The sequence below is a fragment of the Serinus canaria genome, chromosome 21 (assembly GCF_022539315.1).
Source record: "Serinus canaria isolate serCan28SL12 chromosome 21, serCan2020, whole genome shotgun sequence".
Lineage (NCBI taxonomy): Eukaryota > Metazoa > Chordata > Aves > Passeriformes > Fringillidae > Serinus > Serinus canaria.
The window spans coordinates 4,433,495-4,451,340 of NC_066334.1; the positions used below are offsets into that span (position 1 = coordinate 4,433,495).

The following is a 17,846-nucleotide window of genomic DNA, read 5'->3' on the forward strand; positions in this document are numbered from 1 at the left end:
GCATCCCGGGGAGTGTCCCGACTCCCTCGTAGGGAGCTCAGCTGATGGCCACGCTCCTTTCTGGCTTCCACCGACATCCTCCACCCTTCAGGAGAACTGCAGCTGATGCTCAGCCCTACAAGGGATCCTTTGGGAAGCTCCCAGGAAGGGTAACCGTGGTGCCAGCCCAGGAGACACCATCCAGCTCCTTCACCTCCTCTCTGTCCCTGAGCTGCAGCACCACCCCACGCCTTGGCACAGCGGATCAAAGAGGCAGCTCCATCCTCACTGCCCAGAGTTTTCTTTTAAACACATTTTATCTTTAATTAATTCCTTTGAAGCTTTTTGCATCTACTATCTCCTCGCCTCCAGCAACCCCCTACTGCACCCTCTTTTTGGAAGCAGGGTCATCACCAGCAGGAAGCAGCGCCTCTGTTATTATTTATTCCTGACACACTGCCGGCTGGAGGTGGGGAGGGGTGATCTGGGGCCACCACCAGCTCAGATCCAGCTGCCAACGCCCACATGGCCCCCACTTTCCCCCAGGAGAACCCCAGCCCTGGTGAAGGGTTGTCCCTGAGCACCAGCTCTGCCACAAGCTCACAGACTGCGGTGCCAAATGCGCCGCGACCGGTCATCAAATACCACTAAGAGCAGCAGACAGCACATGGAGTTTTCTGCCTTATAAAGCACTTAAAGGTTTAATTAAAGACGGCTTTATCCTAAAGCTCCTGAAAGGAGGCTCAGACAAACCAGCGAGTGCAATTCCTGCCTCGCACTGACAGCTCTGATTCATTCCACTCTTCTCTGCTTTGGCTGAGGCTGCGGGACCTGGGGATGCTCTGCCTTGCTGGAGGAGCCCAGCCCACGTGGAGAGTGCCCGGTGAACGCTCCTCACAGCCCTTCCCACTTGCAGCCTGCTGGAATTTTAATTATTCCTCTCTTTCCCTGCTCCAGAGTAAAATGATTATGACAGCCCTGAAGAAGGAAGCACATTTTTGAAAAGCACAAACATAAACTACGCCTGGGTGAACATCTTGCAACGCCCAGCTGATGCCAGCAGCGCTGTGCGGTGCAGCAGGGGTGGCATGGGGACAGGAACACCTGAGCCACAGGTCACCTGAACCCCCACAGCAGCACCCACTGGGCCAGTGCATGCGCCAGCCTCTGCTCTCATCCTGAGCATTACTTGCCATCACTCCTCTGCTGCCTCTCCTGCCTATGAGATGAGTGATTCCTATTCCAGGGGAATTTTTTTAAGCTTGTTTTTGCTGTCAGCAACTCACGGAGGCATTGTTTCTGGCTTTTTTCTCTCGCTCCTCAGCGAGGAGGAAGGGGGGCGAGAGGATGATCTGACAGAACAGAGCTGCTCCCATTGCTCATCTCAGCGAGCACTGCTGCCTCTGCTGAAGTGAAATGGGTCTTTTTACCACCCTGTGTGCACCCCAAGGGCCCCATGGTCCTGCACAACCACCAGAGACCCAGAGGCAAAGCACAGAGGGATACAAGGACACAGCACAGGAGGGATATGGGGGCAGCAGCACAACAGCAGCCACCTGCTCTGATGGAATCGAGGGCCTGGGACAGCTCTGCCAGCTCCTGTGGGTGCCACACACAGGTGGTTCCACCCTGACCCCCCAGGCATGTGCTGAGGACAGCTGAGGGACCACAGGGAGCGAGAGGAGCACCACACCCACTGCGGGCTCCTGTCAAGGCACCTCACCGGACAGGGACTGGCAATGCTCGCTGAGGCAAATAAACCGTACAGGCGAGTTACCTCATCCTCATTTGTAGCCATATGTTTTTCCCAGCAGAGAACAAACACTTCCAGCCGCTACAGCTTATATAACAGAGTGGAGCAGGGCTGGGAAGCTGCACGGCTTCGCACAGGCGCCGCACCAGCAAAACTGGCACGGACCCTGCTTTGAGACAGAGCCGGCTGCTCGCTCCCAAAACGCTGTCCCGAAGCACGGCAGGGGCATGGAGCTCCCACTGGGAGCATACTGAGAACTTGCTGGGGTGCTCAGCCCCAGCACTGGAAGGAAAAACAGATCTGGACCTCAGGAGCTTTTCAACTGAGTGTGGATGAGCTGGGATCAAACAGGGCCTTTAGACCCGGGAAGAAGTTCATCGCATTCACTGCTTGAAGAGAAGTTAATTAGAAAAAACTCCGATCATGGAGAAAGCCCCTAATGAGAGCTAAAGCCTGCAGATTAAAGCAGTTGGCCCCCTGGGAGCTGCTGGGGCTGCAGCTCCTGTTGTTCTGTGGCCACGCAGGACAGCAGTGGTGGCACTGGCAGGTGGGTGGCATCACTGTCAGCTCAACTTCACCTAAAGAAGGCAGCCCACTCCAGTAAGTTCCAGAGCCCCAGCACATGCCAGGAGCCATCCTCCCACAGCTGGTGTAGGCAGAGGGGCTCCTGCAGCTGGGTGATGGCAACAAGTGCACTGGACCCCACCCTCCTGGACTGGATGATGCCACTGAGGCCAGAGGCACTGACCCCAGTGGGGAGAGACCAGGCTGATGCTCTCATCATGCAGCGAGCAGCAAAAGCCTCAGCCCTTATCAATACTCCCTCGCTGATCTATCCAGCCCATTTCAGCATTTTGTAAAAGGTGTGTAGGCTGGGAGTTATTTTTCGGCTATAAATAACCCCTTTAATTCAGGAACAACATCCTGGTTGCATCGTCTCTTTTTGCCAAGCAGGGCAGGCTGGATAAATTAATTTGGATTAAGATTAGGCCGTAAAATTCCTTTTCATTTCAACTAGAAAATCGCAGTGGGCTCAAAGCAGTCGATGCACAGTGAGTAAATTCTGTAAACTATCCACCGGTATCCCACGGTTTAATATCAGCAATAACAAATATAATTTGCAATAAATGGGAAGCAGCTTTCCCATCCATGTCCACGCAGCAGCCGGCGCTGGGGGAAGGCATTGCTGTGCCGAGCGTGATGCTCACTCAGCGCGATTACGGGAGATGGGCTGTGGATGGAGACCGTAATGGGAAAACACAGCAAGTGGCTGGAAAACGCCTCGGATAAAAGCGATAATCAGCGCCACCGTTGTCCTCCGAGCGCCTGTTTAATGTCACAGTAACTCCTATCCCAGGCAGGGCTGCCACCGGGACATTCGTGCCGCGGCGGACCCGCCAGCTCTCCTGATGTCCCCGCCACCTCGCTGTCGCCCGGCAGACCCTACCTGTGCTGTCTCCCAGCCCACGCGGCGGGCGAGCATCCTTGCCTCCGCTGCTGTGCCCGGCGGCCGGCTCGGCGGTGCTGGTGCGGCCGGGGCTGCTGCGGGTTCCGTCCCCGCCGGGCGCGGGAGCCGCGGTGCTGGGAGGCACCCGGGGCGGCGTGGCGGCCGTGGCAGAAGTGACAGCGGCGGCGGCAGTAGTGGCGGAGGTGGTGGCGGCGGTGGTGGTGGTAGTGGTGGCGAAGGCGCTGGGCAGCGTGCTGCTCTCCAGGGAGTCCTCCTCGCCCGTGGGGCCCCAGACGATGACCTCGGGCAGCGCCGTGGGTCTCCCGTCCCGTGGGGCGAAGCCGCGGCCGCGCAGGTGCCGCCGGCCCCTCCGGGAGCGCGGCCGGCGCAGGGGGCGGCCGGCGGGCAGGGGGGCGGCGGGGGGCGGCCGGCGGGAGCGGGGTCTCTGCAGAGGGGGCGCGGGGGCGCAGGTCCAGGGGGGGCCGGGGCGTTGCAGCTCCTCCCCGCTCGCCGTGCCCCACAGCGAGCCACGGGACAGTCTGTGCCGGAGCGCCGGCCGTGGTGAGAGCTTCCCCCCGGTGCCGGTGGCTGGGGGCTGGCAGCTGGCAAGGTCCATGGCTAGGTGGAACATGGCTATTAAAATCCAAGCATGGCTTCCGAGCGGGCAACCTGACCTGTGGACAGATAGGGATTGTGTTAGAAGGACAGCGGGGCAACCCTGCTCTCCCCCTCAGTATGGCACACCCTAGATCTCTGAGCCCAGCTACCCAAAATATCTCCCAGGTCCACAGGTATTGTTGTCCTCCCTGGTTCTCCAGCCAGAGTCCCCCAAAACAGCATCATAGGGATGCTGCACCCCCTTCCCCAGAAAACTATCACCACCAACATGGCAGGCTGAGGATCCCCATTCATAACTGTAACTTTTCAGTCGGTCTGGGAATGATGGGAATGACCTGAGGATGGGTTCTACCAGGAAACACCCTGGAGGAGCAGCCAGTGCCTGCTTTGCCCAAACTCAGCCTTTTTGGGTGAATTATCCGAAGCAGATGGGCAAGCGGAGCTCCAGCAGCACAAGCTTTCACTCCAGGGACACTGAGAGGCAGAGGTACCAGAGAGCCCATCCCTTGCTTCCCAAGCCCACAGGCAGCATGATGAATCCCTCAAAGGGCTGGAGCAGACGAGTCCGTGGGCTCTGGCGCTTGCACGTGTAGCCCATCTCCCACCATGGCAGTCACCCACACCGCAGCAGGAACATCCTCCCACGGAGCACGGCACATCCCCTCCCACAGCGTGGAGCACCCGAGCTGAACATTACCCTACAGCACAGGGAGGGCAGGAGGAGCAGCCCCTTTTGCTGCCCTTTCTGCCACAGAGCAGCTGGAACACCCCCGAGCTGATGGCAGCTTCAGCAGCTAGAATCTTGCTTTCATGTCACCGTCACATCATGTCATGTCACAGCCTCTCCCTTCCCAAGTGACACCACACCAAGGCTCTGCTCCCCTCATGTAAAGCAGCAAGAAAATCTCTACTAGGCAAATTTCTGTTGCCTTCTCCCTCCCTACCCCCCGGAAAAAAAAAATCATTAGGCCAAAACCCAAAAATCTTTACTCCATTTTACTTAGCTTTTACAGGAGAAAGACTTTTGTCGAACTCAGCAGGAGTTAATGAGAGCTTTACATGGCTAAACGGGCTAATCCTCTGCAGCAGCGCCCGCACAGTCCTTGGGAGCACGACAGAATGTGCATCTGGTTGACAGAAGCATTTGTACACTCCCTCTGTGCGTGAGCAAGCGAAGCTAAAGGAGCTGACCTGGATACTCCCAGGCACAGGCTTTTTCTGCTCAGAGGATCTCTGCTTTTTTCCTAATTGGGTATTTTTTCAAAGCGTAACAACATTTATTTTGGGGAGGGAGAAGGCAACGCAAGGAAAGAGCGCAGAAGGAGAAAGGGAAGAGCCAGAAACAGACAACAGAAACCAAAATAGTTCAGGCTGGGGGAGGAAGGATTTCAAGGCTTCAAAAAAACCACAAACCACCCAAACCGTGGTGGTGGTGGTGGGTTTTTTTAGAGGCCGACAGAGTGGTGGCAGCACGAAGAGTGTCCCCCACGTGCTGTAGCAAATGCCGTGCTTCCACTGGTGAGGAGCCAAAAGCTCATGCTCCAGCAGGATCATCAAGCACAGACTCACCTTTGCAATGCTCAGGATCACTCCTGTAGCATGTCAGGCTTGATTTCAGCCTCTGCCCAATTCCCCGACATCACCTGAAATGTTTCCTTGCAAGGAAGGAAAGGTGCTGGGCACCTCCTGACGTGTCACTCACCTCAGGTGCCACCTCTCACACCATCTGTGCCCACCCCCAGATCTCATCCCCTTCCCAGCTCTCTGTGTTGCTCACACTCAGAACTTTTATGAACAGCTGCTCAACAGAGCCAGGGAAGATGTGCCCAGCCCAAACTTGGTGCTCGCTGCCACTGCCTGGAAACTTCTGAAAGACAAAATGCCAGTCCTTGGTGCTTGGGATTGGCAGCTCACAGGAAAAGCAGATATTCCCCCTGCTTCCATCTCCTTGTGACATTTCAGGCTGCAGCAATGGCAGCATGAACTTGCAGGGGCTTGCTCCTGCAGAACCTGCCCAGCACAGTTGCATCATTCATAGCAGCATCAGGAGGATGTGCGGGCAGAGGCAACATCCAACCCTTGTCTTGCCCTGGGCCATGCTGGAAATTTGTGTCCCAGCATGGCCAGGCAGCGCTGGTGACACCCAGGACACCAGTGTCCCTCACTGCTGCCACTGCTGCCCAGGTCAGAGGCTCTGGCATGGGGATGGACACAGTAAGGGACACCCAGATGGGGCAGATCTCACTCTGTCCCGAGGACAGCTTGGGTCACCCTCCCAACAACATCCCATCAAGCAATGCCACCCAAGGGGCTGTGACCCCAGGAGTGTCCTCCTAGCACCACACCAGCTGGCATGTCCCCAGGAGATGGCTTCAGGGACAGAAACAGCCAGTCCAGTTACCTCGGAAGAATTTTGCGTGGCATGCGATCTTCTGAGGGCTTTGCAACAACAGATAAGAGCAAGTGTCCTTCAGAATAAATAGCAGCGTGTAGGAGTTGCCGTTGTCCTGGCAACGCAGCGTGATGTGCCCGGCGCGGCGGCGGCGGGGATGGATGCGGCAGCGTGTGCCGCGGCCAGAGGCAGGACCACCCGGCCCTCCCCTGCCTCCCCCACCCCCGCCCCACGCCAGCACCCTGCCAAGGCCGGCAGCGGGAGCGACACGTCCCGAAGGACACCCACGGTCACACCGCGGAGCGAGGATACGCACCACGAGGAGCACACATCGGAGCGAGGATACATCTCGCCCGGATCTCCTGCCACCTTGTCCTTGCCCCAGAAAAACCTGGGCTGTCCCAGGAGAGCCCGCTGCGGCTGGCACAGCACGGCCCGGCCCGGCACAGCGCCCCGGGAGTCCCCGCGCCTCCGCCTCTCTGTCGCCCGAACAGGCAGGAGAGCATCGCTCGCCTCTCGGGAGCGCCGGCACAAAGTCACCGCTGCTCGGAGGCCGGGAGGGCGTTCCTGCTTTGCCGAGACATCAAACAGCTCAAACACCTCTTCAATGGCACGAGCTGCTCCTCAGGGACAGCAGAGCAGAGGCAGAGGACCCTGAGCTGCTCCCAGTGCACGGGATAGCTCCCTAACTGCACCCAGAGAGGGGTTCTGGCATAGGGAAGGGAACACATCATCCAGACCCACACATAGCATCCATCTGGGTTGGTTTGGGGGCACGGAGCCAGCCCTGGCTGGAGGGATGTGTGGGCCAGAGGGATGTATGGAGCAGGGCTGTGGTTACGCTCCTCATGCAGGAATCAGGGCTTTCCTCACTCCCCTACAAGCACACACAACCCATTTTGCAAAGAAATTTGAGGAGCGTGGGCAATTTTCACATTACTTCTTTTCCCATCTTGGAGGTGAATGGGAATGTTATCCCAAAATACTGTTCAAACTCCAGGAAAAACTCAATAAAACTCTGAAACTGGGTTAGATAAAGAAACACAGAGCGGATATATTTGAGGAAATGAAATCCTGTCCTTGATCTCCTCATCCGCGGCCTTGGCTCCCACCAGCCACAAATCCGCTTTCCTGGCTCCATGGATGGTGAGGTGGCCACACTCACACACAGGAAATGGAAATCCTACAAATATTTACCTGCAACAAGCATGAGAGCAGATTTGAAGGAAACTGCTGGGCTAATGACACGGATCAGTCATACCAGGACTATTTCCTGAGCCAATCGAAAGGTGATGGAACAGTGAATGTTCCACTGGAGCCACCACAGCCTCCCCACCCAATGCACCTTTCAGAGTCCTCCCCTGTATGAACCTCCTTCCTGAATCTTTCCAGGTGCAGCGTGTGCTTTGAAGAGGAGGACAGTTGGCACTTGATGTGAAAGAGATTAATTTCAAGGATGCTGGAGGGTGTGAGCGCACCGTGGTCCTCAGCAGTGGGGAAGAGGCTGTCGTGGAACTTGTCACTTCTGTGCACTTGCTACCAACCTCCACATGCAGGGAGGGAAAGCAGGAGCATCCAGCATGGAGTGGGACAGAACAACCCCTGCCCCAAACCTGAGAACCCTCAGGGGTGGCAGCACCTCAGGCAACCCTGATACTGCAGACAGGACATGGATTAATCCAGTGCACCCGCTGTTCTCCCAGAACCCTCCCGGCTCTGGTAATGTGTCTGAAAATTAGCTGGGATCACGGCTCTGACAAACATCAAAACGCCACCCGTCAGCACTAACCCACTTCCCCAAAGCCTCAAAGGCTCACTTGAGTGCAGTCCCTTTCATAAGGTCCTTTTTTGCTCTCCAGCATCAGCCCCTTTTCTCCCAAGCCTGTGGAGACACTTCACAGGAGCATTAACTGTAGAATAGGCTGATTTTTAATGCAGAATTATACAAATGGAGCCATTCTTCCATTTCATGCCTCCTGTTAGGTAATCTATCGGTATTGCACAGGGAATCAAGGTTATGTCCTTGTTGGGGTGATTTACGAACTCTGAGCATTTCATATCTCCAAACACCAAGCGAGGCAGGGACAGAAATATTCCTGTGAATGCCTGGAGCAGGAGCAGGAGCCGTGGTCAGAGAGTTGGGGTGATGTTTCCTTGACCCAGGCAAGACAAGGCAGGAAAGCAGGCACCACGCTTTAGGAAAAGCATCCTTGGCAGCGCGGCTGTGTGTCCTACAAAGGCATTGGGAGCAGGGCAGGTTATGAGAGTACATGCAGGAACTCAGAGGCTCCATACAGAATAGAACGAGGCCGCTGCATCCCAGTGGGTGACTTTCACACTGGAGCAGGAAGAAGAGGGGAAAACTTCAGTGGCAGATACTTGGCCCGTGACTGTGTGTCCTCGCTGAGGTGGGGACTGCAGCCACCGCCGCAGCTGCTCTCCTCTCCATCCCGCTGTCCTGTGTGATGATCCCTGCAGTGCAGAGACTGTCCTTTGTTGTCACACTACCAACCATCACCATGGAAATGGAGCATTGCCACTCTGCACTCTGGGCTGGGCCGGGACTCTCTGCAGGGCTGGGAGGAGGGGAGATGCACTATCCCATGGATGAGTGCCAAAAGGCATGTGGCAAGTTATGACACAGGATCAGCAGGTGACCTTGTGGACCATTCCCACATGGCATCCACCATATCCCACCCCACGTCCCAGGCATCAGCAGCACCACGGAGACCTCTCTTCTGAGCCATGTTCTGCTACGGGATGAGTTTTTCTGATCCCAGACCCAATGGGAACTGGGAACATACAACACACTGTGCCATCTGTAGCCCCAATCTCTTCCCAGATAATTACAAATTTGTGAAAATATGGCTGCCAAGCTTCTTAAAGCCAGGACTGGGACTTAAGGCACAAAGGCTGACACACAGTAGCACCTAAGTAAATTAAATGTGCCACATCACTACCTATCTATATTACAGTCCTGAGCTTCAGGATTACCTACTAATAAAAGTGATATTTAAAACAAGTCCTAAGTTCCTCCGCTGCCCCCTTCTCCCCACAAGTAATTAAACTGACGCCGCTCCCTGCAGTGGAGGGGATGGGATTTATCATGGAGGGAAATCAACAGAGGGTGAAATAGGTTGAATCCTCCCTGCCACGCTGCTGTGGCCAGGCAGACAGCAAACACCCACCTCCCTGGGAAAATGGGGCAGGAAGAGGTTGGGTGGGGCTGGGAAGCCACGGGTCCCCCCAGGATGGCAATGCCAGGATGGAGGCAGCTGGATCCATCCCTGGCTGTGCTTGGGTAGTCGTGAGAGGGGGGCAGCAGGCGGCCGTGGCGGGGGGAGCCACTCGCTCTTCTGCCTCTGCCTTGAGCTCACCCAGCTGCAAATAAACAATTTTACCATTTGAATAGCCGCGAGTGCGGAAGGCATAATTAATACCCAGCGGTACCATCAGCCAATGTGCTGATGCGGGAGGTGCAGCCCCTGCCAGCGCCGTCAGCGCGCAGCTTTGGCTCCGCCGCGCCGGCCCCGGCTGCTCTCGCCTCCAGGCCCATCCTTCGCCAGAGGCAGAGGAAGGGCAAAGCCCCGGTGCAGCCACCTGGGGCAGGTGCTGGAGCCTGCCAGTGCAGGACCTCTCTGGTGCATCCCACACCCACACCATGGGAAGAGGCAGGATCTGGCAGAGCAATGTGGGGAAGAGTAAAAAGGAGTGGGCAGAGAGCTGTGCCCAGTTGCTGCCAAAGCTGAGCTGACCTTTAACCCTGAGTTTAAAATTCAGTTCCCACTTTCAAATATTTTAAAAGACACTGACAGGACAAAAGGCCCAGTGCCTCCAGCCAGCCTGAAGAGGAGTGTGAGAGCTAACACAGTGAGCTGGCCAACACCATCCATTATGGTCAGCCTGGCTTAGCTTGCTCTAGAGAGGGCAGGATATCTGCTTGAGAGAGTTTTCTCTGGTCTTCAGGGATTATTTCCGACAGGATTTGAAAAGCGCCAGGGTGGGAAGCCCAGAAGTTTGCATGCATATTCAGACAAAAACATGTCTCAAAAATTTCCGTGCAAGACCAGTGCTTGGTAATTTACCTGCCACCACTCTGGCAGCTGCAGCTCTGAGCCTAGTCTGGCTCCCCTGGGAAGACTCAGAGTGCTGCAGGTTCATCTGCCAGTGTGGCGAGACAGGTCCCAGCCAAGCCAGGGGATAAACTGCCTGAAGTGCTCCCTAAGGGGGTCAACACAGTGGCAAGCTCAGCCCCTGCATCCCAGGGTACTGCTGGAGCATCCTTCCTGGCAAGGCAGAGTGTGGGTGCTCCTGGAGCTTCCCCCACAGTGGGCATGGGGCAAGTACCACTGAAATATCTACCCCCAGCAGCACAGCCTGGGTACCACCAGAGCATCCCCCACAGCGGGCACAGATTGGATACCACCAGAGCATACCCTGTAATAGGCACAGCCTGGGTACCACCAGAGCATTCCCCTCACTGAGCACAGCCTGGGTACCACCAGAGCATCCCCCTCAGTGGGCACAGCCCACTGAGCACCTCCCTCAGCACACACAGTGTGACCACCACTGGAGCATCTCCCTCAGCACACACAATGTGGGTATCACTGGAGCATCCCTCCCAGCAAACATGGGGTGGGGACCACCAAAGCATCCCTCCCAGCACACATGGCACTGCTGGATCATCCCTCCCAGCACACACAGTGATGGCACTGCTGGAGTATCCCTCCCAGCACACACAGTGATGGCACTGCTGGAGCATCCCTCCCAGCACACACAGTGATGGCACTGCTGGAGCATCCCTCCCAGCACACACAGTGATGGCACTGCTGGAGCATCCCCCTCAGCACGGCTGTCGCTCCCCCCACTGCCGCCCGGCCGCCCCAGGCAGCAAACACTGCGTGCATTTAGTGTGGCAGGGCTGGACAGTGGGGTGTTTCATCAACCCAGCAGCGATAACACTCGGCTTTTGTCCCTCCTGGATAAAGGGGGTTTGTGAGCACTGGCTTTCCAGCCCAAACTGGCACCTGTCGCCAACTTACCCCACTCGTCCCCCCCTCAAGTTCTGCAGCAGCACTGGGGACCAGGCAGCAGCACGAGCTCCAGCTCAGACACAACTTGCTGGGAAGTTTCAGATTTCCAGACCCACCAAAATCTCCTCAAAGAGCCGCAGTCTCAAGCTCTTCTCTTGCTGATATTAAAAACAGTCCACAAACCTAAGGAAATCAGGGCTTTCCCCCTCATTTTAGCTTCTCCCTAAGCCTCCTTGTGTGTTCCAGCTCCTCATGCCACCACAGAATTGCTGCCCAGACATAACAAGCTGTTGGTGACCTGGCACACGAGACAGGGCTGCCTTCTCCCATCCCCATCACAGCAAAGGAAAACACTCCCCTATGTACCAAAATCATCTGCTGAGGGAACAGGACTGCAACATACGTCGGAGCACGTTAAAACCAGAGCTTAGAGATCATCCCCGGTGTAAGTTAATGCTGCCCACAGTAAATAAGGCCAGAGGCTGAGCTGAGTAGCTCCCTGCTGTGGACACAGGCACAGGCAGGACAGTGAGCATCCCCACAGCCACCATCCAAGGAATTTCTGCTTTCCCTGCTTTGCTCGTGAATTTTCTTCCATTGCCACACATCTGCCTCCTGTACAATAAACTGCAGGATGACCAGGCCTCCCCCTTGGATGAAAGGACTGCATTGGTGTGTCCAAGCCTGGAGCTGTTGGATGGGATGGGATGGGATGGGATGGGATGGGATGGGATGGGATGGGATGGGATGGGATGGGATGGGATGGGATGGGATGGGATGGGATGGGATGGGATGGGATGGGATGGGAGGGCAGAAGCTAGGCTCTTCCCACCGGGATGGCAATAGTCCTGCCAGATCCCAGATTGGAGCTGGAGCCTTATGAAGGGTTTTGTTCCTCTGAATACATATCCACAAAGTGATTCCAAAAGATAGCAACTGAGTCAACCCAGCCCTCAGCTCTGAAGGACCTACAGTGAGGAAAACCATGGCACAAATCTATGGCTTATGCTGCCCTTCAACCCCAGCGCTTTCCAGATAAATAACCCAGCGCTGATCGTATTTTCTAAATGAATGTGCTCAAGCATGTCATTACAATGAAAGCAGGGAACGCTTTGATCTAAAAAAAATAAGTTGGCTCAATACAGCTAAAGTAGCAGCTTAACAAGCTTTAAAGCAAAACAATTAGAAGAGGTCTGTGGTGTCTTTTAACACAATGTGTCTTCGCAGGAGCTGCGCATCAGAGCCCAGTGTGGTATCCGTATCAATGGGAAATGCCTCTAACCATGGAACACATCCAGGGAGAAAATACCTCATCATGGGATTTTTAATGATGACCTCACAAAGTGCTCCGCTTTCCCAGGAGCAATGGCAAGCCTTGACCCCCTGGAAGCATCTGGACGACCAGCACAGGGCCCAGCCAACCCTTCCCCATGGCAGAGGCTGGATGTCCACACAGAGAAGTCCATGTAATTCAGATCTTCACTCCAGCACCATGGTCTCTGAATGGAGCTGCTCTCAATTCGTCCTGCAGTGACTGAAATTTAAACCTGTCTTTCTCCTGGGAAGTCCCTGGCAGCCCAGAGATGCACAGCCAGCCCGGAAACCTCAGCAGCCATCCTCAGGAATGAACACAGGGAACACGTCAATAATTTCAAAAGCTCCATAAACTCTAACAGAAATGGAGAAGATGAGAGGAATGAAGACTCTGAAAGCAGAAAGAGGAACAGATGGCTTTTATGGAGCAAGAAATACAATAGGAAAAAATGGAGCAGCAGAGCTCTCTTTGAAGGTGTGAAACGTCAGTAGGGAAGCCTGGAGAAAGCCAAGGCTCAGAAGCTGGGAGCTCAGTGCAGGGCACTGCATTGCCCAGCTGAGGCTCTGGCTGGTGGTCCTGGGGAGCTCCTGGCCCCCCTGGGCTCCTGAGACAGCACTGGCTCTGCCCAGCACCACCACAGGGACATCCTGCTGCCAGAGAAGGGTCAGAGTGACACGCAGCATGGAGAAAGAACAGCCCAAAAAGATGATGAAAAAGCTAAGCTAAAATAGAAAGCAAAGGCAGCGGGAATGAACTCCGGGGCAAAGACTCTTGATCCTGTCACAGAAAGTTCTAAATCCCTTTTAGCACCAAGCAATTTCTTTTCCATGGAGAAGAGCCATTCTCCCTGCCATGGCCATCTCACTGTGCATACAGCAACCAGGCAGCTCACAGGCTCTCCCACTGCAGCCATGGCAAAATCCTGATGGATCAAAGTGGCAATGAGGATTTGCCTCCAGCACCTCAAGAACACTGTGCCGTTGGGGGCACAGCCCCTCGAAGTCCAACTGCCAGTGTGTCAGGGATCACTGTGCTCTGCATCTCATTAAAAAAAACCAATAATCCCCTTTGCGAGAGAGATTAAACTTTTTCAGCATTATCTCCAATGGGCTGGCAGCAGGGGATGACCTCCTGCATTCCTCAGTATCTCAGCTTCCTTCAAAGACACCTGTGCCAGCAGCTTTACTTCCATCCTCATCCATCAAAATTAGCAAAATTGATTTTGCCAGAGAATATGTCACTTTGACAGGAACCCAGAGTAAGTCCTGAGTGTGTCACATCAGATGATGCTGAGGAAGAGCCTCTTACAAAGACAAGAAACAAGAAGATGAATAACTCATCCTTATCCTTTCCATGAAAAACTTTGAAAAAGAAAACCCATGAATGACAGATACTTGTAGAAAAAAGGTTGATTCATTTTGGGAGTTCTTTCTAAAATAACACTTGCCAGCATCCGGAGCGGTCACACTTTCCCTACATAAACGCCCCGCCGCTGCGGACTCAGCCAAGCTTTGGCTCTGGCCAGGAAGAGGCAGAGCCAACCACGCTCCCGGCGGGATGTGTGGCTTCATCTCCTGGCATTCATCACCCACGTTCCGGTGGGTCCTTAAGTGGATGTCCTCGTCCATGTCAATTAACTGATGCTTCATTACTGGAGTCCTGCAAAGGGAGCAGAGATGCTATCGCAGGCGCCGGGAGCAGGGCTGGGTCACGCACGGGACTCAGGCAATTACGGAATGAGTCCCTGAGGAAGCCACGTGTGCTTGTGCTTGCTAGGCAGGCAATTCCCAGGGGGGACAACCTGGGCTGCCCTCGACCTTGTCACATCTTCAACCTGAATGGCGTGCAGTCAAGTGGCAACATCAATTAGCGGCATTTGCTCTCACCAGCACCTCAAACGCTGCTGCTGAGCAGCGAGTCCCCAGCCTTCCCATGCTGAGCACAGCAGCTCTACACAGCTCCTCAGCTGGCATCTCGCAGCCACATCCCCCATCTAAAGGGCTCTAAAACATAGCTGGAGTTTCTCCTGACTATCCCAGGATGCTGCAGAAGAGGCATGGTCAAAACCCCCATGGACAGGAGCCATCAATTCTCACCAAGTTGTAGCTTGGTGAGAAAGTCACAAATCTGCTCTCCTGTGTGGCACAGCGTGGTCCCACATGTGGTGTGTGCTATGCTGCCATTGTCCTGCGGCACACGGTCACCCCTGTGCCAGCACGTCCCCATCTCCATGTTTCTCTTGTGCTAGAGCACGTGCCCTCTGGTGAGCTCCAGTTTTTTCCACCTCAATCATCCAGACTTGCCTCTTGGAGGAAGCGCCTCGCCGCTTCCAGGCTATGTGTTGTTTTTGAAGCAGCTTCTGCTCAGCCTTTTTTTGGAAGTCAGTGGAGCTGGAAGTGCTGGCATCACAGCCAGGCCAGAAAAGCTTCACTGCTCCTGCCTCGCCACAGCTAAGCCTCATCCCATGGATGCTTCAGCCAGGGTCCATAGCAGCTCTGCAGCCAAGGCGCTGCTTTTCCTCCCTGCCAGCTTCTGCAGCAGGAGCTGAAGAGTCCTTTCCATACCCACAGAGATGCTCAGCCAGGGAACAGCTTCTGCTTCCAATGGCTCTGGCTCTTTGGGACACAGTAGTCACTGGCAGCGGGGACACAGTGCCCCTGGGATGCTCCAGCACTGCCAGGAAAGTGGAGCTGCTGAGAAAGACCTTCAGAGCAAACTTCAACAAAAATCATCGCATGTCAAAGCGTATCTCCTGCCTACACATCATTTCCAAGTCACAAGGAGACATTTTGCAGATCAGAGTTGGAAATGAGCACTTTGTGAATGACTGTCTTTATTTATTTCTCTAAGTCCTCAGGCGAGTCCCAGTGGGTGTTTGGCCCCCTGCCCCAGGCACCCAGTGCCTGCTGACCCCACCCCTGCTCATCTCCATGGAGCTCCTCATCCACCTCCAACCAAGCTGGGTTGTTCCTTCTTTTCTCGGTGTTGCTTGGGACCGTAAATGCCAAATCTCTCAGCACTGATGGGAGGACACTCCCACACAGCTGCACCTGGGGCAGGTCTCCACCCTGCTCCTAGAGCATCACACCAGGCACCCCAAGCCCTATGTGAGCAACCACTGCACAGCACCCAGCCCTGCCACCACACTACAGGCAGTGTGGGTGCTCTGCCTCCAGCTTGGGCAGAATTTTGGGAGCACTGGGGGGTGTTGGAGCCAAAATGCCCACCGGTCCCCCCTGTGTTCCCAGTGAAGGAGCTCAGTGCTGCACTGAATAGAGGTTTTAGTGCAGCTTCGCCTTGCAGAGCTGCCGAGGCCAGAGAAAGTAACTGATAAATCCAGAAAGCAGAAGAGATTCAGCAGCAGACAAAACCTCATTTCACAAGGAATCCTCATAAAACCAAATTAATGTTGAAGGATGAAGGCAGGTAAACCTCCCACGGTTAAGTTCAGGCCACTGAGACTCAGTTGAAATCTCTCAGCAGTTCTGATTTAATCAATGCATCTCCAAGTGAAATTAGATGAAGTACATCTCCATCACAGGAAATTATATAAGCTATCAAAGTCTGTAGGTGCAAGTCCCAGTAAAGAAGAGCCACAGGAAATATTCATATCAACTCAAATTCCATTTTTAAGGACTCACTTCAGGTCCAGAGTTTAACATTCTTTTAGTGAAAAAATCACTTTGATGAAAACAATGAGCCAAGGCAAGGAAGGGCCAAGCAGCAGATTTGGGAACAGCCCCAAATAACCCCAGTGACTGCTGGGATGCTGGCCCAGGCCAGGAACCCCCTCCCAGCAGCACCACCCAATGTGGGAGGGAAGGAAGATGGAAGGGAGGAAAGATAGAAGGAAGAACAGAAGTAAAACCTCTTAGTTTTAAAGGAGGGGGTGACAGCACCAACAATGTCACACCATCCACTGATCCACGCAACACACTCAGCTTCCAGGAATTATCCTGCTAGAAGACTGTTGCTATCAAGCCCAAACTCTGTTGGGCTTGAGCTGCTGTTGCCCACTTGGTCACCACCAGCCCTCCAGGAGCACAACAGTCACCACAACCCAGAGCAGAGCAGCTCCTGCTCCTCCTGCTCAGCACACTGAGGTTCCAGTAAACTTGGTAATCTTTCCTCCCAGTCCTTCTCCCATTAGCTATATTTAAAAGCTTAGGCATGCATACATTTTCATAATAAACCTCAGACCTGCTGGAAGTTCTGTTGCTTATTCACACCCTATGGAGCTGCCCTTGGGAGCCTGTATCCATCCATACCTACAGACACTGAGGTAAATAAGGCATGCTGGGACAGCCTGAGGATCAGATTGGGTGAGGGAAGGTGGGAACGTGGTTGGATATCTGTGTCCTCTGCCTGGATGCCCTTTCCTGTTTCAGTCTGGGCTCTGAAGGAACACTACCAACTCCTTCTTTCCAGCAGATGACCATTATGTACAGCAGAGCCAAGCCGTGGTGCTCCAGCCCCAGAGCAGCTGGGCCGGCAGCTTGCCTGTCCTGTGTCCCGTCTGCCCAAGGCTGGCACAGCAGCTGCCACATGGGGCAGCCCCCAAACACCCCGGGCAAGCAGCAGCACCATGACAACTCTCACCTACCACCCCACTGGAGACACCACAACGACAAGGCAGTGGCTCTGGTGTTATTAGAACAATTATTCACGCCCTGGGGAGCGGCTGCCAGAGCCCTGTGCCGCTCCCCTCGCCTCATCTGGGAAATTGCTGCCAGCACGGAGGTACAAACTGCTGCATAAAAGTGCAGTTTATTCAAGCATTATTGTGCCTGTTAAGTATCATAGCCAGTGACACCAGATGAATTTCTGTGGCAATCAATCCACCCGGGAGCAGCAAGCTCAGCCCCTGTGTGGATGCAGGATGAGTAAGGACTCCTCAGTGGAGGCCATTAACTCCCACTGCTTACTGCTCTCATTACTTCCTAGACTGCAAGGCTTGCATCTTTGACAAGCGGCTGAATCTACATTTGACAGTGTGAACCTGATGAGTAAAATTCATGGAAAATGTTTGCTTTGGCAGGAACTACAAGGCCCATAAAGTTTCCACGGAGCCAATGTGCAGGGATGTATGCTTTTAATGAGTTGCTTTATACAATTGCCGAGAAATTGCAAACGGTGGTTTTACTCCTACTGCAAATCACTCCAGAGCTCAACGCTGTAAAAACCGTGGCATATTGTTTAAAACATTATATTCATAGCGATGGAGGGGAAGTCCTCGGCAGTGCTGGAAGCCTGGCACGCTGCAGAAAGCTGCCATGCCCTCGCAGGCGGGCGCAGGCACTGACGCAGGC

General features: G+C 54.5%; 1 protein-coding gene across 1 annotated transcript in view; it reads right to left on the reverse strand.

Annotated features, from left to right (window-relative positions):
- AJAP1 (adherens junctions associated protein 1) overlaps positions 1–17,846 on the reverse strand; it is a 34,100-nt gene that overhangs the window by 13,784 nt on the left and 2,470 nt on the right. The window contains exon 2 of the mRNA XM_050982633.1: positions 3,180–3,853. Coding sequence (XP_050838590.1) covers positions 3,180–3,853 — 674 coding nt within the window. The remainder of the gene's footprint in view (positions 1–3,179; positions 3,854–17,846) is intronic.